This window comes from Ptychodera flava, chromosome 12 (genome assembly GCF_041260155.1).
Source record: "Ptychodera flava strain L36383 chromosome 12, AS_Pfla_20210202, whole genome shotgun sequence".
NCBI classification, from domain to species: Eukaryota; Metazoa; Hemichordata; class Enteropneusta; family Ptychoderidae; genus Ptychodera; species Ptychodera flava.
This window is the reverse complement of record NC_091939.1, coordinates 4,784,538-4,809,278: the sequence shown is the minus strand read 5'-3', so window position 1 is coordinate 4,809,278 and position 24,741 is coordinate 4,784,538. Positions and strand designations below refer to the sequence as shown.

Here is a 24,741-nt window from a genome sequence, read left to right as displayed (position 1 = left end):
ATGCAGCAATTATTTCATGTACACCCCACACTGAGACCCCCTATGACAATGGCATTGCCACCTTTAGGATATTTGGCATTACCAACACCTAATTTCTGGAAACTTCCTGAAGATATTGAGGCAATCAAAGTAGTTAGTCACTGTCTGTCTGCATTTCAGGTGCCTTGTAACGTTCATACACATCTGAGCCATACTTGAAATTCGGTGTGGCAAGATGGGATTTCATCTACATAAAACTGAAAAAGGAACTGATTTCATAGACAAGATGGTGAAAACTGCAGCGACCGGGAAAATCATGAACAAATAATAGGCAAACATTCTTTGTTTGAAATATTTATATTACACATTTTATTGACAAACCAATTACAAATGCTTGTTTACACATGAAAAGATGGAAACATTCAACAACATTGAGCTTTCCACTGTTCAAGCTAACATAAAATCTATCAAACATGCATACCAGTGCATTGATATATACTGAATATCAGCACTAAGTCCTTGTCTACTTGAAGATCCATCTCAGGCACCATTAACTCAAACAGCATCGCAATCAAATCAATTATCTGGAGGAGTCTGAGCCCTAAACAGATAAAAGCAGCTGTTACAAACCAGTTCTGGTAAATACGCATTGTGTCTGCCATCCTGCGCAAATTATCTGGACAACACCTGACACAGAGGGCGCTGTAATTATGTTACCAATCTAGTGCAAAATGGATACAACATTTGCCATAACAAGAAACTCTGTGCCAAATTTCATCATCGGTATAAAGTAATCTCCGGCAAAACTCACAGAATGCTTCACAAGATGAGTTCACTCTAAAGAAAGAATCAAAAGTAAACTGGAAAGTGAAATTGCGGGAAAACTGGTGTGGACCTGTATGGAAAGACACGGAAGGAGAGTCTATTTTGTTCTTGCTGAAAAATGTCAGTGCAATTCACCTATTTACAATTATAGAACATTGATAAAGAGTAAAACAATGAAAAGGCTTGAAATGAGAAAGTTTATAAAGACATTTACGTTTGGTGCCATCTTTTCAACTTAATTTGGAATCCAATTTCTCAACTAATAGTTGACACTTAATTTGGACAATAACAAAACTGATGATAGATGCATCTATGGAGGGGTGTGCCACATGGAGTTCTACTAAAATTCATTTCTAAAGACATAAGATCGTGGATGGCAACATAGTTAAAAGTACTATGAACAAATTCATGACCCTGTAAGCATTGAGTTCAAACAGTGACAGAACGCTGAGGTCAGTGCGTAATTAAAACAGATTTTGTGTGAAACTGATTGGAAATGCTAAAATAACAGTCAAGAATTCAGAAATAAAACCAAGTGTGAAACATAACACAGGCCAAATGCAACCTGTGAGGTTTAGACCAGGTTCTTCATATATGTTGACCTATGACCCTTATATCTTGTATTGAACTCGAGAGGAATTATCTATAAGCTTGCAAGTGAACTTTGGAGCAATCTTGTCTACGTGAAGAAATTTCATGTTTAACAAACCATTGCAGAGGAATAAATGACTCTTCCATGAAATGTTGTTGCAAACGTCTATGCAGCATTGTTGATGGGCTGTGTCCTTGAATAAGATCGTTGTACATATCCCAGCTTTACATTTTTTTTACAGATATTTCTGGCCACTACAAAATTTTACAAAAGTGATAAAATTCAAAGAAAGAACTTTTAGAAGACAAAATATTCTTTGCAAACGGACTGTGCTGATGGAATCAATTAGTTTAAAATGTTATAAACTATAATTTTCACAAACCAAAAACATTTCAATTTTTGGGGAGAGGGCAGTGTGACACAACATGTTTTTGTTTTGTATGTACAAGAACCATTTCTGTTTTCACTACAACAATCAATGCAGAAACTACATGCCACTTGAACCAGAAAACGTTAATACCTCATATGCAGAATCAACCACACCTTGTAGTATGTGGGTTCTGATTTCCACTATACCATTTGAAACATGAATTTTATATGTATAATTTGACTTTTGTACAGAATCTATAGTGTTTGGGTTATAAATATATATACAAAGAATATGGGTCTCTTAAACCATATTTACTGAAAATTTCACCATGGAAAGTCAGCCAAAATGTAATTCACAATTGAAAGATTACATTTCTTCTCTAGTATTACTCCGTCGTTTAACAGCAGCCCTTCACGTAAGGTCACCAGCAGGCCATTGGGTAATGGAGAGGCAGTCAGTCTTGAAAAGTGTAATTCTCATATGTGATATTTTCATGCACAAACAACATTTGCTGTTGCCAACTGATAAAATATATAAGTTTACATCACAAATTCACACACATTTTCTCCTAGTTTTACAGCAACAAGAATCAGTATATTTGTATATTTAAAATCTTTGTCAGAATGGAAGGACACGATCTCCTCCACATGCTGGCTGGGTAATGTGAATTCTAAACCATGAACTCTGATTTGACAAAGATGGTACACTACAATTCACTTTTTCAGACTTTTTAAAAGTGGAAATATAATTACAGTGGCTTGATGTCAATAGAATAGGATCCTTCAATTAAAAAATTAAAAGATTGGGAGAAATTTTTCAAGTTTCACTCTGAGAAAATGTGTTTTTGGCACTGGAGATAACACTGTGATCACACGAAAGTTCCTGTCATGGCTAGTTCAGGTTTGAAAGATGTAAAATTTAATTTTATTGAAGCAAAATTGCACTTTACAAAATATCAGAGTCAGTAGAGGTCAGTTTTGGAGAATGTGAAAAATAAAGATACAGGTCTGAGTCCCTTGGTCTAGACCACTGTGAAATTGCCTTTCTAATCCGCATTCAGTTTCAAAATTTACATATGTACAAAATTACAAGAATTAATCCTGTTTTTTAAATACTTTCCTTGATATCTATGAACAGCAAATACAGCTAATCAATAAAAAAGTCCCCACATCCAGACTGAAGTTTCACTGACAGATTTAGGACATGGGCTCTTCTTTTTGTAAACAAAGTTCAGTTTAGAAAAGACTGTGAAATGATGGATACTGAATATATTGTAATACACGACTTAGAAAATCTGAGACTTCCGGTATGACAATTTTTGCATGGCACACCCAGCGGCTCATTGTAGTTTTGTGTTGCTTGTGACAGCCCCCACTCCCTCATCACAGTTTAGTGATGGTTCCATTTGATCAATCCTCACACAGAGAAACCGAGGCAAACAGTGTTGCTCAGAATATTCATAGTGAAAATCTCTGTTCTCTCAAGCAAGGAATTTAATTGACAAAAATACCTGACTTTAATTTAGAATGTATGCTAGAAGTATAAATTATGTGAGGAATAGTCTGTGTACAACCAATCCAATAGAATTTAACTACTATTGACACGACTGAAGCTTTTCATGTAATGTTTGTTTCACCAAGCGTCATTTTCAACCGGATGGCTGTTTGGTTCGATACAAAATTTTCTTCTAACTGTACATCACATAATATCCTCAATGCCTGAGTCTTTTATCAATATACAACATGGTGTTCAGGAAATTCTCTGTCCTGGCTCCTCTGTGAGCAATTTAGAGGACTTACAGACATTGCCGTGTACGAAGTCCTATGTAGACATGTAACTCACCTCAAAAATAACAATTTACTGAGATTTGTTACATGCTGAGAACGTTTGTTCTTCATTCCATTGTAGGAATACAGAACAGGGTAAAGACACCATTGTCTAAGGACAAACACTACCAAAAACAGACTGAGGTCATCCAAATTCAATGAAGAAATGATGTTGACGGTACCCTGTTTACTGAACAGATCATGTGATGAATACGCATACACGGCCATGGCAAGCTGTTTTGTCTTGTCTTTGTGTTGAAACTAACGCAACTCTGTGAATATGGGGACCAATTGTAAAGATGAACTTGGGAGGGTTTTAACCTTTAAAAATCAAAGCTAATATTGTATTTGAAATAATGAACTTGAAACTACCGGCAAAAAGTAAATTTTGAAAGGTTCAATTAAACCCTTGACTACCAAGGCCAATGTATTCCTATATACCAGGGCCCTTATGTAAGTATTGATAAAATCTTAGGTGTGGTCATTGCATGAACACTGCTTAGAGTAAAAATTAAGTAAGTACCAATAAACCATATATTTTCTGAATCAGCATGAAATTTCCCACTTTTTCATACATAAGGTTTGTATTTCCAGGTCACGTGACTGATCACATGACACATCATGTGACCAGAGTTGACAAAGAATATGAATATTTGAAGCATCAGGACGTGTTTTAAATCCATAAATGATGCAAATTTGAATACAGTTGCAATTTTCATGGCATTGTCTTTACATATATGTAATAATAACTACCCTTTACTTTATTTATAGATGTTATCATGTACCTATTTGAGATTTTTCTCACAAAAGGCAGAGTAAATGAACCACAAACATCAGCATCTGACATGGTTCTGTATTTGAAAATCAACACATTTTATATTTGTAAACACCTGCTTTATGTCTTCCTTGCAGAAACATGCATCTAAAATGGTTATGATTTATCAAAAAATAATTTACAATATTTAAAAATACATTTTAGGGAACAACATATCACATGACCAAACACATGACCAGTCATGTGACCAGTCATATTGATAATATGGCTGCTATAAAAATTTCACTGGCTTATAGTAAAAAATTGTATTTCCTCTAGTTTCATTCACGAATATTGCTGTTAATAGAACATATTTACATATAAATCATTTGTTTTCAATAAATAAACATTTCATTTCATTAAAAAAACAAACCATAAACATCTTCGCGATCGTCCGTACTTCTGAAAACTGTAAACAATCAGCGCGACGCTTCTGTGATCAGCCTGACCTTTTAGGGTCGAGGTCATGGGTCACGACATTTGCTTCCGGATTTTGGCCATACTCGGACGTGCGGGGGCGCAATCACATTCAGGCCAGATCGGAATACATCAGTCTTAGTCGCGCTGCGCGCTGACGCCGAAATTACGGGATTTTTAGCGACAAAAACGAAGCAAATACGCCTATTTAACTGTGCCGGATATTTCCGGCACTCAAGGTATATGGTAATTCAATATGGCGCCGGATATATCCGGCGCCATAGGTAGTCAAGGGGTTAAACAATAAAGAATGGAAAAAACTCAGTGAACCATTTCCAAGGTTATTGCTGTCTCACTGTATAACCAAACTGACATTCTGACTGTTTGGGAATTTTAAAGTAATGGCCTATTGGTTGTGTGAAACGTGCACAAAGTTGCCAATTCTGAAGACTAAAAACCTTTGTCAATTACTTACTGTACATAAAAACGCCAAACAGAATTCAGCAGTGAATAAAAAAAAAAAGTATTGATAAAGTTCTGCATGTACACCAATCATAAGCTTCTGCCAACACAATCTGGCAGTTTTACTTTTCAGTGAGTTTACGTGTTGCACAACTAGTCATATAAAACGGAGTCAAAACTCATTACTTCACACTTTGGCAACAGCCAAGCAGATCTGTGCCATTCTTTGCACTACATGTGACTTTTTTGGTCAGTTTTGCTAACTGTAAATACAAACTAATCGCCAAAACGTTTTGCTGAGAAATTCAAATTTGCATCAGTTTGCTATTTGCTTTACATTACAGACACAATAAATGTATATTTACAACCAGCTACTGCTAGCCCTTCAAAGTCACTTAATCCAATCCCTTCTCAGCCACATGTCCCAACCTCCCCATCTTATCCCCCTCCCTCCTCCCTACCCATCCCACTGAAATTTTGCATGTACACCCTCCAATACCCTCCTGCCATACCTCTTTCAAAATCAATATATTACATGTGTATTATACACAATATTAAAAGCTCATCTGCCAAGCTCTTTGTGAATCCATGTGACACACGGTCTACAGATAGATAATACACAAGTTCTGAGGTAACTGGAACAAAAATCTTTAAGACTAAGATGATGTGTGGCTGAAGAAAATATACTATGAGAGTTCAAAGCCTGTGTTACTGGTTATGGAATATCTGAGTTTCTCTCGTAATGTACTCTTTTTCTGGTAGTTTGGTAATTTCAGTAAATTGAAGCAGGTTGAAGAGGTTGGAAGTCTGCCCACTGGGTCTTTCTTTCTGATGGTGAAGAAGCCTCGGAGGACACTGCCCAATGTGTCACCAGTATCCTACAGAAAAGCATGATGGGAGAACTTGTTGGTCACGACGGTAAATTTATTGAAATTCAAATGAAAAGATTTCAGTGAGATATGTGTTCCCTTATCAATGGTTTGATTTCTAGTACCTTGATTGGTCAAATTTGCAGGGACACAGGAACATTTCAGAAGTCATTAATTTCGACAGACACTGAGAAGTCGTATTTGTATGTTTTCAATACGGTGGGAGATTCATTGGATGGAAAAATGGATGGCTGGGTCTGAGTTGCTCCATATTTGTTCAAGGAGTTTTGTTAATTACAAGCTGCAAAGAAGTTACACAGCGAGAAGTACTGTGTCACACGTTTCTTCGTCTCCTGATGTATGGTAAATTTGCCATTAAGGCACAGTGCGCCTTTGGGAAACGTATTCCAACTCTCAAACTTTTACAATATTCGTTTGGCTAACCAATTGTAGGGGCTCATTTTGAAGCTTACGGAGTATATAGCCTTTTCACTTGCTTAGTTTTATGAGAATCAGGAATTTTATTAACCCATTTACCCCATAGAGATAACACAGAATTGGTGCCCATTTTGAATTTCATATATCCATAAATGTTAGGTAATTTGTGTCTCTGGTACCAAAATTTACACTGCGACCACTGATTTTTGTCCGTGATTTCATAAGAAAATGGTTCAAATTTTGCTTGAGGAAAGGTTGAGCAAAAGTCTAAGTCCTACATTTTTGAGGCGCAAACCACCATAAGTTTATGAATTACACGTATCATTCCTTATATCGTAATACTCACTTGGTCTTCGCTAACTTCTACACATCTTATTGAGAACGGGGGTTCCAAATTGGCAAATCCAAGGAGTGGAGGCTTTGAGCAGCTTGTCACAAACTATGGTGGTGGGAAAATTGGGAAAAATAATAACCAAACTTTTGCAAAATAGTTGCTGTGGTAGTGTGAAACATGCAAAAGACAAGTCTCTGTGAGCTGTGTTATGGTAATGTAGAAACTTGAAAGAAACTTAAATGCACAAAAATGTAGTTACCATACTATTAAAAAGAATTATTTTTTTTATATCTGGTTAGTACTACCACCACTTAAATACGCAAGTTCTAAAGTCATATGGTAGAGGTATTGTACAGAAACACACACTAAAAATATAGTTTTTGCCAAACTTCCAAAAGCATCAGCCCCCTTGATCACAATGGTTTGAAGACTGTGCTATAGGCCAACATTTAAACAACAAGAAACTTTAATCAACCTTTCATAAAATTTTATTTGGACCTGTGAAAGTCTGAAAAGATGTTATCAAGACTAGAACTCTTTATGCACAGCTCTGTTGATATCAACTCTCATCCCAGGAGTTTGTTTTCCTAGTTTTGTAGAGTCACACGGAATGAAATTCAGGATCAAAAGGCTGGATAATGCATAACGTGAGTTGACTGACCTTCAGAAACAATGCCTTTTCGTCTTTGGTGAAATCATTTTGTAGAATATCCCACAGCCAGGTAACAACTCTGTGTTGATTGTGAAATCCACCGTAGTATTGGGTGTGTTTTCTGAAATAGTCCAGTGACAAGGCAGTGAGTGCAGTGACAGGGCAGTGTAAGACAGTCTCTTCTGAGGAGCAACGTCAAAAGTTCAATGTACCACAAAAACTTAAATCCCTTATCCCCCCCCCCCCCCCCCCCCTAGAAACTTAATTGACTTATAATAATTCTATTGCCAAGCCCTTTCTTAGAAAAGGACCATTTTAGAGGTGAAATAAAGATGACTAAATAATGCATCATTAACACTGGGAACTCACTTTAATTTTGTGTTTCATCCAATGTAAACACAACAATATTAACAACAAACTTGAAGTTTATCGATGAATGAACAAGAACAATAACAATAAAGCTCGGGTTTCTCCTTTCGGAGGCCAACAGCCTTCATTGTTTACTCTAACCAGGGCAGGGGCAGTCATGCATGTGTTGAAAAAACTCCTTCCGTTGGCTTTAACCACGTGGAGGGACCGTGCTTCAACACAAAAATGTGCATTTCTGCTGTATTTTTTTCAAAATACTCATTCCCCACGCAATTTTTACCTTAAGCTGATTTGTCGGATAGAAACTTTTTTGGATCTAACCCCCTCCACCCCCTAACTAAAAGGATTAAGTTTTTTAACCGACATAGAATTTTTGACATCGCCTCTAGGATACCAGCATTTGAACTATATCTGAAATAAATTTAGTCATTTCGAATTCATGTCTTTTGAAAATAAAGATTCTCATGCTGCATGGTTTCGCAGTGTTTTGTCCGTGTAAAATGCACCAAGGGACATATATTTGAACTCTCAAGTTTTCTCAGTACTTTTCTGGTCTACAACTTATGGGGGCGGGGTCTCATTTTAAAGCTCTAGCAGAAAGAAACATTTTCACCTGCTTACTTTCATGAAAATTGAAAATTTCATTTTTCCCCATAGAGTTAACACAGGTATAGCGACTATTTTAAATTTACAACCTCGGTAAATGTTACGTAATTTGCTTCTCTGCTACCAATTTTTGTGCAGTGACTGCTAAGTTTTATTCTTTATTTGGTAGCAAGAGAATGGTTGAAAGTTTCATTGAGGAAAGACACAGCAAAAATTTAGATCCTTCACCTTTGAGGTGTATAGTACATGTACCTCAACGCCAGCACCCCGGGCTCCCCAGTGTGATATCAATGCAATCCTTTTAGGCGATAACAGAAATGAGACTGTGGGGTTCCCATATCATTTTAATATCTATCTTCCCAAACCTTGGCCGACACGCTGTTTACCATTGCTAGAATCAGGTTTACACATAAAGCAGACGATGCGTTAGAAAGCATAGTAACCATCTAAAAGCTGAAAACCATTGAATGATCAAGAACAGTATTGTTGTCGGTCCAAGTGGTGTCAAACTTCAACATGAAAAGCATGTCCTTGTAAAAGTCAATAAACTGTCGCCACAAGTTGATGGTAGTGTGTTTTGATGACTGTACACATTCATTGTCTGCGGCAGAGTCTGTGGAAGAAATTGCTGATGATTCTCTGTACCTCAAATCTTGAAGATCGATGTCAGCGGTGTCGCCAGATATCAATCGCTGTAGTTCTGGTGTAGAAAACCATGATAACCATTCCAGGTTCACGATGGACTTGAATCCGTAGATGAACGCCTGTGTTTGCTCCCGGATCTGAACGTTCATTTTAAAATGTGCCATCAGATGAATGTAGCTAATCCTGTTAAGAATGAAAAAATACAGAATCAGAAAAAGTGCCCGTGAAATGTTTCCGTGGAAAACTCCCAGGGTTGGTCAGTTGCACGCCAGTATTCTTTTAAATAGCTTGAATATTTTTTCAGTGAAAACATAAGGCAAGAACAACAGACTTACTGGTGAACAAAACATGAAGATATGCAACATAGATACCTTTGGACAGCCACTTCACAAAAAAGTCACTTGAACACTGTGTTTACTTTGTACACAACTATATGTTGAATGACAAAATACACTGCAAGGTTTAGCACTGTTTTGTGCCTCTCTCATCAAAGTAAGGGATAGGTGAGAGGGGGACATCTTGAAGTTTCATGAAGAAAAAATATTTCAATCTTGATATCAGTAAGATGATGTACACACATTAAAGTTAACATTTTAAACTCAGTTTTTTTTTTTTAACACTGTTAGTGTTTCATTGAGATAAGTTTCACTGTTGAAAATTTTATCCCTCAGAAAGTTTTACATTAAAAGGTGTGGACAGTATTCAGTGAAAAATCTGCAGTCTTTTCCAATCAGATGGGATACCAGACACATGCAATACAACTTTAATCTTTTTATATAGCAGCAGAGCAGGCCAACAGAAACAACAAGAAGTGTTTCCAATGATCAGCGATATGAAAATTACCTTGCATTACCAATTTCAAAGGTATAGTGACATTTGGAGCTTAGATTCAGCAAGCCATGTGTACTCGCACAGACCCTATATGTGGTCTACGGAAATCACAAAAGCCTGACATGTGTGATCTGGACAATCAAAAGGCTGGGTTAAATAATCTGTTGTTATAGAATACAGTCAGCACACTTAATACCTACTATATATAGGAAGAAAACTTGTTTACAGTGGATACTGGGTGGTTTAATTGTTTCTTCTTTGGAATGCTGCGGGTCACTTAGTCCATTGCTTGTATTGCTATTACAGTGGACAGTGACCTTCCAGCAGACGGTGATATTGGAACGACCAAAAAGTCTGAAGGATAATGCCAGCATGAAGATAATGCAATTTTTTACGATTGATTTGAGCAAAGGGGCTATCCAATCACTGCTTGAGTGGCTGGAGTCACGATCTACCAGTGCCTTTTAAATGAAATTATCAAAGGGAAAATAAACAGTTCTCATGTTACTGCATTAAGTAACATACAGGAGGAGAGAGAGAGAAAGTGCAAGGTGCTGAAGCGACTTACACCACAAAGTTTGAAAAAACAGCATTGTGTTTTCCTTTAAGGACAAGAATCGACTCAACAGGTAAGTACTTATGAGGATAACAGGTACGTTGTCATTACAAGAGAATCTCTAGCTTGTTTGTGAAGTACATGTTATGCTGCACCGTTGTCTGGTTTCCTTTGTTTGCCGCGCACACGTTGTACCAATGTAGGCACAGGTTTCATGGTCTGCCTTGAGCATTTTCTCCTACTTCTCGGTTCATGGTGCATGGCTTGGGGCACAATGAACTATGACAGTTCTATTACATGGGCCTACCAGAATGAAATCTCTGAAAATGAATGATTAAAGACCACCACTGACTTACACTTTACAGTATCCAAAATGAAAATTTTTAGAAAAGGATGAGTTATGGAGACTGCTGAATCAAAACAGCTATATATATTGTGGTACTAATATCGGCACTATGTAGACTATAGTCAGAAACTTCTATATATTGTAATTCATTTGGTTTTTAATATATTAACCTATCATATCTTATTTGAGGTATGGATTGAATGCTGATCTTCCCATTTTGCTATAGCAAGGCATTCAGAATGTTCTAAATACTGTACGGTAGAATGCAATTTGGCGACAGGTATCTGGACTTTCAATTTCTCAAAGACTTTTCTGGTCTAGCACTTGTATGCAGGGTTCATTTTGATGCTCTTGGAGTGGTAGAGTTTTCATCATTTGGTTTTGTGAAAATGGAAAATGGAATTTTTCTCCATAGAGTTAACACAGGAATGTTGGCCATTTTGAATTTCAAATATCCGTAATAGGTAATTTGTTTCCCTAGTGCCTAAAATTTCTATTGTGACCCCTGATTTTTATTCTTGATTTGGTGAGACAATGGTTGATAGTTTTCTTACGGACGACTTAGAGAAATTATTATGAAGAGCAAACAGCTTCAATCAGTCTTGATCTATAACATACTCCTTGCCTTTCAACACCGTTCTGCTTCTTCTGTAGAAGCAATTACGAAACATTAGCCCAGTTATTTTACTCATGTCAATTCTCTGACACACCTCTTAGAACAAGTTTTACAATTTCTACCCCCGGAGAGCAAGGTGATAAATGATTGTAAAGAAATCAGGATAATTATAGCCAGGATAGCCAACAGCAATGAACAAAAATACTTATTCCTTTGTTTGGAGGTTCCATCATGTATTCAGCATTTTTCTCAATATTTATTACAAAATAATAGTCTGTGCTCCTTATTATAATCTCTCTCTTTCTCTCTCTCTCTCTCTCTCTCTCTGTCCTTTTTCAAAAGCAGTTTTTCTCCGAGTCTCCATGCAAATTACATGGTGCAACAATTACAATTCCTTGAAGAACACCTTAGTCTAACACCTTAACTAGTGCATAACAAAAAGACAAAGGCATATGAAGGAAATCCCAGACACGGATTTGAAGGGTACCGGGGGTATTACCAAGGCTTGTCAATGCACAAATTTCAACCGGAAATCATGCAGCGTGTTCGCTACAGGGAGGAAAAACCGATTTTTGGAAGATTCGGCAAAACACTTGTCATGTGACTATAATGCAAATAATGACTACGTACTGTGCACGGTCAGATTTCCCAATATCAGGACTTTCAGAAAATATATACTTTATTGGGGTTTGGGATTTCTATAACTGAGAAAAAAAATAAAAATCTGCAAGTGTCTGTAAAATACGTAACTACCTTAATATTAAAATGTAATGGCAATAATGACCTACAAAAGGGGGAGAATGTGACCAATATGGTGAAAACACTGTGTCATGCCATAAAGCAGAACTGGAATGTGTATTATCATTTGTCTGTGTACATGTCATGGTCTGGACTTGAAAATGCACAGAATATTTCCAAAACATTATGAAGCGACCAAAGTTAGGCAAATGCAACTTTTCCATGAATTATTCATTATTTGCGTCAAGTTCCGCTTTGTGTCCACATCGCCTTTCAAGTCTTACACAATGAGCACTCTCGGTAGATGTGTGTAGAGGCTGACCTAGTAAGAAGAGTACTTCACTATGGTACGGTTTATTTGCTTTAGTTTTACATAAAACATTGATAGTTTTGACCCATATTGCGACTTTAAATGAAATTACTGTATAATTATTAGTAAAACAGCTAAAGAAGCTGGCTTGTGGAATGCAATGATGTTAATCAAACATTGACAATGGAACAGAAAGAATGGCAAACCCTGTGAAGCGGACTTTTACCTCACTGCATGTACCTGTGTAATGCACTCTATCTATTTCAAGGTCAGTAACAGCAGATGGTTTTGAAATATACCGTTTTCTAGACACCACTCTGTTGGGGGATTGGCTGAAGTGAAGAGAATGTTGGCTGGTTATCAAACGCCGAGAGGAAGAAAACAAAACAATTACCAAACCTTGGGCATATATTATGTACATGATTTCATCAGGAGGAGGCAGGACTACTGGGCCCTGAGATTCAGAATGACACTGTGATCATGTTCCCCGCGATTCCTTCTCATCAAACATGACTGAGAGAAATGCAAGTCTGGGTATCCCAGTCCCCAACTATCCCCTGGCCATCACTTTTAGTATACTGGACTTCCTGACAATTGCTGGCAACGGGTTCAACATCATAGCTATCTCACGGATTCCAGAGCTCAGAACGCACACAGGTAAGAACAGAACTCTTTAAATCTCGCCTATTTTCATCTAACATTAAATCACTTAATGTGTGTTGAATTTCAACCGACTTGTGTTATGCTTCAGTACTTTCACAAAACTGCATTTTGGATAGCAATACAGATTATGGGCTTTTGCACATTAATTTGCAGTTTTTTTCCTAATTCAATTCTTTTTATGAATATTAATTCGGTTTTAAATGATTTGTTAGGGTTTCCTTTTCAACATAACAAGCAGTCATAAGTTAGGCGAGAAATATTTGTAAATTCATGCAAATGTATGCAAATCATCCAATATCCTGGCTTCTTTTTTCCTATTTTCAACATTGCAAAAGTATAATAACTCTCCTCTGGCTGGGTTAAATTTTGTGAAATTTCTGCATTTTTTTTTTGAAAATTCTATATTAAAGCTAAAAAAAGATTTTATTTGGCAATAGAGTTTTATAATTTGTTTTTCATGCTTTCAATAACTTTTTTGAAAGTCAAGTTTTTCAAGCCCTGCCATTTAATGATGAGAAGAGATAATACAAAACAGAACTGCTAGGTTTTTTCTACACAAACTTTGCATTAATATATTATCATATTTTTGGATTAAAATTAATTTTTATTATTTGAACCACCATTGATCTTTTTACCCCAAATATGAACCCCTTTAAGTAAACTACTGCAACCATACTTAGCTTTGGATTCCTTGCATTTTGAAAATATATAGTATGACACTGTTTTCATGTCATTTCGAATGAGAAATATAATAATGTGTTGAAAACAAATATGTTAATTACATGAAATGCCATCTTAACACAAACAGATTCTGGTCTATGGATGGAATGGGTTTGCAAAAGCAATCAAAAGAGCGCAGATGAATTGTTAAAGAATCAAATACATAAAATACAGCTGCTGATATCTTCAAACTGTGAAAACCAAATACGATTAGTTTTGATTGAAACTGCTCCTAAGTAAATCTCTGTCTCTACTGACTTCAGGCTAAACTGATTTGAATGTTTGATAATTATCAATGGATAGCTGTCTGCTTGCATTGATTTCAGTTCACTTTGATCCATGTCTTCGTTCACTGTCCACACTGCACATTGAGTGCCAAAGTCAACTTTTGTTGCCTTCATGGAATACATCGTCAACAACTTTTTTCAGATGTAGACAATTTTTTCAGATTTTTTCCGAAATTTTGGTCAGACACTGGAGCAAATGAAAAGTTGTGGCCATTTGGTCCATAAGTACCAAAATAAAATAAAAAATTCATAAAATTTGGTAAATTTTGGTAGGGAAAATTACAGCACTCAAATGGTTAAATATAAGACTAGTTTCATATTCATCTAGATACACAACTGTAGAGTAAAATAGAATCTTATGTTGAAATTCCAGGCATACAGTATTATATATTGTACCCAGTACTGTACCCAGTACTGTACATAGTACTGTACACAGTACGTACTGTACACAGTACCTTACACAGTACTGTACACAGTACTGTACACAGGTTTATAAAAAGAGCAAGGTTACTTAAAAAGTAAGGTTACAACAATGCTTGACTCAACGCATTGAGAAGGAACACCTGCATGCTGCTTCGCACATTTTTTCAATTAGTGGCTCAATTATTTCTGCATGAAGGTGGCAATTTTGTTTCAATTGTGGAATATCATCCTTGGAGGCTGGCTGTGAATATCATACTTACAACCAACCCTTCAGCCACAGATTCTGTAATTTGCACTGTAATCAATGCCTTATTGAACATGTAAAATATGCTGACCTTCAAAACTGAAAAACTCAATATTGATAGCTAAAAATGTTTCCCCTAATACTTGCATCCTTTGAACCCTGACCTGCCGGTGACCTCTACCATCATGCATACATTAACCCTGACACTTCCCTTCACAACACCTTGCAGATTCACAACAAATGTTGAAAACAGAAGTATACAGATCTCTAGTGGACATTGGTGAAAATACAACACAATCATGAAAATTGCACATTTGGCAAACTATCCTCTGTGAACACTCACAATATCAAATATCATCATTTACTGAGTGTAGAAGGGAGTAATTTTATCAGTGCATGCAAGGCTTTGCCTTGTGATTCAACCATGGAATACTAAGTGTGACCTTGCACCAACAGTTCAAGTCTTGGTTAAGTAGACATAATCCAATGGCCTCGTCCGGTAATAAGAGCTTTGGAGGGCTAAAGAACCTCTGAACTTTTGAACTTCTGTACAATCTGAATATAATGGTGTGAAACAGTAAAAATACACTTGTGACTTTGATTCCGTATTCAAAATTATTTTGATTGTCTTTTTTCATTGATTTTGTTGCTGCAGGTATGTGTCTGCTGGCCTTGGCAATAACTGAACTTATTTTTGGAATCTTCTTCATGCCAAATGCCATTGTACTCTCCATCATGGGTGAATGGTTGCTGGGAGACCCACTGTGCAAATTCGAGGCGTTTGGTTCCTCTATCTTTTTTCTGACGTCCCTATGTATCCTTGCAACAATGAGCATGGAGCGGTATATAAGGATCTCAAGACCACTGCGCCACAAGATTTTACTGACCAAAAACCGTCTCATGACTGCACTTGTTGTAAGTTTCCTATACTCTGTAATTATGATGCTGCCCTCTCTGGCAATACCCAAGTATCTGACTGTTGTCAATTACTGCTGTTCGCTGCACCTATCAGCCGACTCTTCTGGTATCTACACCATCTGCTTACACCTGATTGGCTACTTACTGCCATTATCAATCATTGTATTTGCATATTTGGGGATTTTCCGAATTGCCAGGAAAGCTCAGAAAACATTACCAGGCAACATGGAACTGCCAAAGAAAAGGACACGCGCTGCTAACATCAAGATTGCCAGGCAGATCCTGGCTGTCATTGGTACGTTCATGTTTTGCTGTACACCAATAGTCTGCGTTACCTTTGTATCCATGGTTACCAACGTCCCCTGGTACATCATGACTGCCAGTCAAGTAATTGTGGTATCAAACAACGCCATCAATCCATTTATCTATATCAGCATTACAAAGCCACTCAAACAGAAAGTTTTAGTTCTGTGCAGGGAGTGCTGTAAATGTTGCCGTAGCAACAGTCAACAATTGATACCTTGACGAGTATGCATGGACTCTGTACTGTCTATGCAGGAAGTAGCACAGTGATTGTGTGAAATATTGTAAACTCATTCATGTTGTTTTCTGGAAAGAAGATCTGTGCTATAAATTCCATTGGAAAAAAAGACACTTACACAAGGAGTATAGGAAGGTGAATTGTTGCATCCACCGAACAGATTCATATTTATATTTCCATAATATGTAAGGCACAAACTATCTATTTTTTTTTTCTAAAAAATTACTGGTTTAACAAACAAAAGTTTTGGAGTTTGTTCATTCCTGGTCTATTTCTGAGAACTGTAACATAGCCTTGGCGTACCTCTTTATGAAGATGGAAATGATTATTCAGACAATTAAAGTGGCACTCCCACTTGGTAACATTTTAAAAACACATTTTTTTAATTTTAATTTTAATTTTTAATTAATTTATCAATATCTGTGACATTTGCAAGTTGCGGAACTTTCCATCCAAAACATTGCTATCTCCAGATATTTGGAAATGACAATTTTATTTTGTTGCGTGCTGCACAAACACAGGTGACATCCTCATACATTCGGCATGCCAGCGATGAGCATGACTAAGGCTGACTCATAACAATGTCTGTTAATATGTGAAAATGAATATTTGTCCCAACACATCTTGACAAGAACTTACAAGACCATAGAAAACTACTCTCACAGCAATTGGCAAATTCATACTACTGATGATGAAATCAGATGTAAAAGAATCCAACAGCACAGACTGCAGAAATAAAACAGATGCACGGAAACAAAATTTGTCTGCACTTCTGTTGGCAGTAGTGAATGTTGCACACATTTGGTGACAAACTAAGCATTGTCTGCAATCATGACCAGTGCTACTCATGGACAAAATGCTTTTTACAGCTCTCTACACTGACTCTACCCAGTACAACTCCATTAATAACAACCCTGTCACACAGCACTCACAATTCACATATGATAATGTATGTAGTAACATGTTTTTGTCCTAATTATGCCCAGAGTTCTTTGATAACATAAAGTATCAGTGAAATCAAAGCTGGCTAAACGTCTCTTACAGTGAACAGCTAAACATTGAGAATTTGAAAAACAAAAGAACTAATGGTAAAAGTGTATACAGAGCATAGTCTCAGCTCAAATGAAAAGCAGAGATGGTAGTCAGTCATATGGCAATGTATTGCATATACACAATTTGCACACCTCACAGAACACACAAATACATATATCTATAATAATACATACATACATACATACATACATACATACATACATACATACATACACATACACACATACATACTACATACATACATACATACATACTTAAGTACATTTGAAATATATATATATATATACACACACACACACACACACACACACACACACACACACACACACACACACACACACACACACACGAGCATATGTGTGCAGAAAAACACACACATATATGTACATTATGTATAGCAAATGGGATCTAAAATTGCATGAAAAATGCCAAAAACTGGAGGGGTACTTGAATGAAGTTACATAGTTACTGTAGTAATGAATCATTACTTGTAGTATTTTCTCCCTGAATGATCAGTTTATCAAATCAGAGACTGTACTCACTTATTTTCATTTGTGACTGGAATGGCTCTGCCTCCAGGCATCAGTTCATGGGTGATTACTTTTCCCATCACATCCTCATCATAGGAAAAGGTCAGATCCAGATCTGCTATGTCGTTGTCATAATGCTAAAAACAAAACACAGCATCAAAGGTCAATGTTCAACTGGTCACTGAACTTCTACTGTTGTGTGCATTGCTGAGGATTGACAGAAAGAAGGAATCTACTGTGCAACAAAACTACTGGACTTTCATTGGAAGATTTTTATACTATATATATATCTATATATATATCTATATATATCTATATATATCTATATATATCTATATATATATATATATATATATATATATATATATATATATATATATATATATAAAAGTTAGTACTCTAGTGACTTGCTTAACTGGTGTTTTGTTCCAAGTCGATCTCACCTCCAATCCCAAAGTAGAATTTTAGGCTGATTTGCGACGTTCGATATGACTAGCATATCTTTATCAACCAGTGACTAAAATAGGAACGCTTGCGCAAGATGAACAAGAAGGTGAAACCAAAACAAACTATAGGGGTGGAGACATGAAAATATAAGAAACTAGTTGTGTACTGAAGTCGGCTCATATCATTCAGTCCATTAGGATACATTGTGTCTGCCCGACGTATCCAGAGACTTTCCAGCTCTTTCAACAATTTCACGTTAGGGACATGACATAAAAGTATGGCCGAGAGAGCATTATCTTGGAGAAGATGTCCTGGTAGTCGAAAATGTGGAACAACATATGGTGATCTGTCCGCTCTATTTGTTTTAATGTTGGAACGATGACCATTCAATCTTTTGTGGAAGGGTTGGGTTGTTTTACCGACGTATTGGGTATTGCATGTGCGACAAGTTAAAGAGTAGATGACATTGCTGGACTTGCAATCAAGGTCATGTTTAATTGAGAAAGTTTTGCCTGTATTTGTATATATTAGTTAGTATATATATGAAATATGACATGAAGGGACAGCTTGTGTATATTTCAATAGTGCTTTATCATGAATGTACCACAGACAGTATGAAGTCTCACACAATGAGATCTCTATATTTGTGCAATATATAGACATATTTTACATGAGTTTACAGTCTTTTTACATCATCTGCATTAAGAGAGCCACTGCTTTTATGAGTATTAAAATAGTGTTTTTGCAACTGTGTTTTTGGCAACACCATGGCGTATTCCTTTCAGTTCCATCAATTGGCAATGAAGATTATTTAAGCAACAAGTCATTGACAATGACATAGTCCCCACTTGTAATAGGGGAGTATTAGTCTTGATGGGGCAGGGAAATGTAATTAAGAAGTATCACTGGAGTGTATATGTTGAGATCTGTGGGCACATAGGTCTATGTCGTTGTTCCCAATTTGAAACACATGAGGCATGTCTAAGTTATGGTTCTAAATCGGGAAAAAAGATCAGACCTCTAGCTGTATTGGCCAGCCAAGAAATACATATGTGCATAATAATGAGGTACAAGATGTGACATCTTAAGGTCTAATATCCTATCAGAATTGGAGGGTATAGAACTTGTGGTTACTGAGTTATGCATATATATGTATAATCAAGGTCAAAGGTCATAAGGTCACGTGGCATTTTGAAAAAAAATTGTATTGCTAATTAATCCCTATATGCCGAAAATCAGACCTCTAGCTCTATTCGCTTGCCCAGAATTAGATGTGTGCATAATTAATGAGGTAAAGCGTGTGTTGTCATAAGGTCTCCCACCCTACTAAATATAAAGAACATAGCTCTTGTGGTTACGTATTTATCGACATAAACATATATTTCAGGTCAAAGGTCATCGAGGTCACATGACATTTGGTCAAAAAATTTCTATCCTATAGTTATCCCTATATACCAAAAATCAGACATCCAGCTCTATGGGCTTGCTCAGAATTAGATATACGCATAATTAGTGAGGTACAGTATGAAGCATCATAAGGTCTCCCATCATACCATATATGAAGGGTGTACCACTTGTGGTTACTGAGTTATGGACAAATATGTATATTTGAGGTCAAAGGTCACCGAGGTCACATGACATTTTGTCAAAAAAATTGTATTGCTAAGTTATCCCTATATACCAAAAATCAGACCTCTAGCTCTATTGGCTCGCTCAAAATTAGATATGCACATAATTAATGAGGTACAATATGTGGCGTCATAAGCTGTCCCATCATACCATATATGAAGGGTGTAGCACTTGTGTTTACTGAGTTATGGACAAATATGTATATTTGAGGTCAAAGGTCACCGAGGTCACGTGACATTTTGAAAAAAAAATAGTATTGCTAAGTTATCCCTATATACCAAAAAACAGACCTCCAGCTCTATTGGCTCGCTCAAAATTAGATATGTGCATAATTAATGAGGTACAATATGTGGCGTCATAAGCTGTCCCATCATACCATATATGAAGGATGTAGCACTTGTGGTTACTGAGTTATGGACAAATATGTATATTTGAGGTCAAAGGTCACCAAGGTCACGTGACATTTTGTCAAAATATCTGAGATATCTGCGTGAACGGATGGACTCACAGATGGACTCACGGACGGACATGACCCAATCTATAAGCCCCCTGGACTTCATCCGTGGGGACTAAAAACTGTGTCACTGCATCCTTTTTGCAATATGAATACGATGAGAAACTAAATTTTTATTTTTCTTAGCCTTATACATGGGAGTCTATGGACTGCCTTATACATGGGAGTCTATGGACTGCCTTATACATGGGAGTCTATGGACTGCCTTATACATGGGAGTCTATGGAGACTGCCTTATACATGGGAGTCTATGGAGGTGAAAACTAAAAAGTCCTCTAACACGGCCAAAATTGATCGCATTGTGAAACAAATGGACGTGCATCTGTATGGGGTAGGGAACTATCCTTGTGCAAAGTTTGAAAGAAATTGACCTGGGCATGTCTGAGATATCTGCGTGAACGGACGGACGCACGCACGGACGCACGCACGCACACACGCACGCACGGACATGACCAAACCTATAAGTCCCCCCGGACGGTGTCCGTGGGGACTAATAAATCACACCCAGCGACAGTTACACCACTAAATTTTGACCAGTTCATGACACATATGCACAAGCGATAGCGAGTGGTGTACCGTCACTGGGTGTGATTTATTGCTATTATATTATTATATCATAACAGTATATTGAAATACTGGCTTTGAACGTCAAAAGCGGATTTTGCTCAAGCTGAGAGCTTGCGCGTATGCCAGCCGTGGTATATCACGAATATACCACGGTTCTTTTCGCGTCTCGACCAATCAGATCCCTGTATTTGCGCAATCAATATACTGGTATGATATAACATTATTTTATTAGGTATCATTATATTATACACATGAATCTAACCCTTACTTAAAATGGAATCTCTTCAGATAATGATATTTGGCAACCATTTTCTTCTTGATTCATTGTTCTCAACACTTGCCTAAACTGGCTGACAGATAGTCAGCTTTTTCTATTTGGATCGAGTGTTTTGAAAACCACATACCTTGATGAATGTGAGACTCTTGTACAGTCCTGGGTCCAGCGATGGAAGTTCATCGATAGGACTGTAGAGAGAACTGTGCTGATGACCCAACACTTGTGACAGAAAGAATGACGCAAAAGGCACTTCTACAACTATACCCTGTTGAGAAAGGAGAGAAAACCACTTATCCTAATGATGGGATATTTTTTCTGGAAAAATCAACAAGCTGTTTGTTAGTGTTCATTACTTCTGTGATCAATATCAGTATTAAGGTTGAAATCGTGGTAAAACGAAATAAGATGATTCTTTTCAGATCTACTTCTGGTAGACAGAAGATAAAAGATAAAAATTTAATCTGGGTCTACAGAAATTTTGGTGCTTCAACAATTGAAAAGATATCCTATCTTCTCACAAAAAGTAATTGCAAATATCTTACATACACAGCAATGTTTTGAGTCCTAGAGATATAACCATGAGCAAATACGGTTCTCTATAACCAGGTATTATGGTCAACTGGAAAATATCCTCTCTTTGTTTACTATATTACTGGTTATGACCAAGTCCTCACTGGCAAAACCTGTTGTTTGGCTATTTCATAGGTTTTCAATCCTTTCTTCATGATGATTTTGATTTCCCTTTTTACAAATTAAAGGTAGAATGTGCCTCGGGGACAGATATTCGGAAGCTCAGATATCTATAATTCTTTTCTGATCTATCACTTGTGGGGGCTCATTGTAAAGCTCTTGGAAAAAGAAAACTTTCACCGTCTTATTTTTCGAAAATCCAGAATTTAGTTTTTCCCCCATAGAGTTAACACAGGAATGGCAGCCATTTTGAATTTCAAATATCGCAAAACGTTGGGTAATTTGTTTCGATAGTTCCACACTTTGCACGGTGACCCCTGATTTTTATTGTTGATTTGGTAAGAGAATGAATGAAAGTTTCATTCAGGAAAGTTTGAGCAAAAGTTTAAGTCTTTCACTTTCGAGGCGCATACTACCGTAATTGATAGAACTGAATTAATGAATCCCGAAGTGGAGATGAAACACTCCTACATGAATTCACTTGCCTCATAGACAGCTTTTCCTAACATTCTACCAACAAATTCAAATAACTGTAAATGATTCTCCTGTATGTAAGACGTTGGACTGGGATACAACCTCTGCTCCCCGCTTGTCATCTGAAACACAACATAAAATATGTTTTCATATATCTACCATCAAGAGTAGTAGATTTGATTTTTGCGTGTGCTATAAAAGCAGCATGGAACTTGGGTTCCGTAACACTGACTGTTTCGAGGCACGTCAAGTCAACGGCATTCTATTGAGGCCTCTGCGCATGTGTTTGTGGACAGTTTCAAGGGACCATTGTCATTGGACAATTGTCAGAATGTGTCTTGTGCTCCTTTATGTGTAGATGTACAAGCTAACAGAAGCAGGTCAAGGATATCGTTCCATATTTGTGCCATAAATCAGAGCAGAAACTGCTGACATTGATGTCCTATTCATAAATGTAAAGATGCATGATAATCAAGGTTATGATTAAACTACGGTACTGTAAAGGATGTACTCAAGACTTTAGCCAACGTATCACCCTCTACTTCATGTCGGGTGGTACACTGCGGTAATGTCCTCACGTCTCCTTTGTTGTATTTTATTTTAATAACTTTACAAAATGACACCAGTGGTTTTGACAATGGAATGGAAATCACTCTGAATTAAAACCAGCCCTATGGCTTTTGACATTCAACGTAATAACGCCATCAACTCCCACATTGGTGCTATTAGAAGGCAATGTTCAAAATGCAACTCTTGCACATGAAAGTATGCCCCATCAGTAAAACTTCTCTCCTGCTTTTGGCTCTCCATGTTGTTACCATTCTTTAAAACATGTAAAACTGGAAAATTTGATTCTGTTGGGTTTCCTGTTGGTACAACTTTGAGCACAGCTGAGAAAAATGTAAATTGTTGGCACAGATTTAGGAAAATTTATTATGGTTTTGATATTCGTCATGCAGCTTTACAGGCTAGCTGACTGCTTCCGAAATGTTGCAGAAATTTGTAATTTATTTTTTCACTCATCAATTTCTCTGTCACTGTTCCACTTACTTTGAATAAATTAAGTGATGGATCAAAGACTGTCTTGATAGTTTCCTCCAGGAATTCCTTGAAGACACCATCCTGATCAATTCCTGCTTCGTCCAAACCCTGAAAAATAAAAACCATGAAGACAGAATTTATTGAAGTCAGCAAACTGCTCTGTCCCATCCATGGTGGGATTCATGTGTAGTGAGAAAATTGGACTACATCTCATTAAGGTAGTATGCACCTCAACAGTGAAAGACTTAAACTTTTAATAAAACTTTCCCCAAGGAATCTTTCAACCATTCTCTTTCAAAATCAATAATAAAAATCGGGGGTCATGGTGCAAATTTTGGTACAAGAGAAACAAATAACTCAAGCTTTACCAATATTTAAAATTCAAATGGCCACCATCCCTGTATTAACTCTATGGAGAAAAATACAATTTTCGAATTCCGAAAAACTAAGCCGGTGAAAGTTTTCCTACATCAAACCCCCACAAGTGGTATATCAGAAAAGAATTGTAAAAGTTTGAGAGTCCAAATATCTGTCCCCGAGGCGCGATCTACCTTAAACAAATTCTAACATTCAAGAAATCCTCACTCAAATTTGAGTAACAGATTTGATAGAGCAGATGAATTCAAATAATCAATGCTAGACATTTTACCTTAAAGGTAGTCGCTATAGCTTTGATTTTTTTTCACTAAAGCATATTGAGATACCCAGTCTTCAGCTTATCAACTCAGTCTGTACATGTGTCAACAGCATTGTTATTGCTGACAAGTGAATTCTGGTCCGGACTAGAATTCAAACGTAAACAGGAACACTGCATTTTACACAAATAGAGAGTATATCAGCAGCTGAATAGGAGGTCGTCAACAATGACATGTAACTGACCCACAAAACAAAAATAGTGAATAAAATCACTGAAAGTTATGGGTACTGCCCCTTCAACTTGTGATGAGTCTTAATACACTGATGGGACAGCAATACTGGTGAGACAAACTTGTATAAGTAACAGCAATTGCGTTTAAGATTTACTGAAAGGCTGAAACTCTTGACAATGGAATCTTACGATAAAATATCAGAAACTGAATTAAAATTTATTTTGTTTAAAAACACTCTAAATGATTTATAGTAACATTA

At 36.8% G+C, this 24,741-nt stretch overlaps 2 protein-coding genes across 2 annotated transcripts in view; one reads left to right on the top strand and one right to left on the bottom strand.

Annotated features, from left to right (window-relative positions):
- Window positions 1-312: 312 nt before the first annotated feature.
- The window catches only part of LOC139144757 (ubiquitin-protein ligase E3B-like), a 75,348-nt gene continuing 50,919 nt past the window's right edge, over window positions 313-24,741 (bottom strand). Inside the window, exons 22-29 of the mRNA XM_070715486.1 lie at window positions 23,623-23,721; window positions 22,584-22,694; window positions 21,536-21,673; window positions 17,987-18,111; window positions 9,199-9,381; window positions 7,588-7,699; window positions 6,939-7,031; window positions 313-6,163 (exon numbers count right to left, since the gene is read on the bottom strand). Of these exons, the coding sequence (XP_070571587.1) occupies window positions 5,972-6,163; window positions 6,939-7,031; window positions 7,588-7,699; window positions 9,199-9,381; window positions 17,987-18,111; window positions 21,536-21,673; window positions 22,584-22,694; window positions 23,623-23,721 (1,053 nt within the window). The 3' untranslated portion in view covers window positions 313-5,971. The remainder of the gene's footprint in view (window positions 6,164-6,938; window positions 7,032-7,587; window positions 7,700-9,198; window positions 9,382-17,986; window positions 18,112-21,535; window positions 21,674-22,583; window positions 22,695-23,622; window positions 23,722-24,741) is intronic.
- Window positions 12,905-16,517, top strand: LOC139144759 (galanin receptor type 1-like). Its single transcript, XM_070715489.1, has 2 exons — window positions 12,905-13,252; window positions 15,588-16,517. The coding sequence occupies exons 1-2, from the start codon at window positions 13,105-13,107 to the stop codon at window positions 16,373-16,375; spliced, it is 936 nt and encodes a 311-aa protein (XP_070571590.1). The 5' UTR covers window positions 12,905-13,104; the 3' UTR covers window positions 16,376-16,517.

Excerpts from the sequence above, each read along its gene's own strand:
- LOC139144759 (XM_070715489.1), top strand. The coding sequence starts at position 13,105 with ATGACTGAGAGAAATGCAAGTCTGGGTATCCCAGTCCCCAACTATCCC. Across the intron at positions 13,253-15,587 it reads AGAGCTCAGAACGCACACAG|GTATGTGTCTGCTGGCCTTG; the intron begins GTAAGAACAGAA and ends TTGTTGCTGCAG.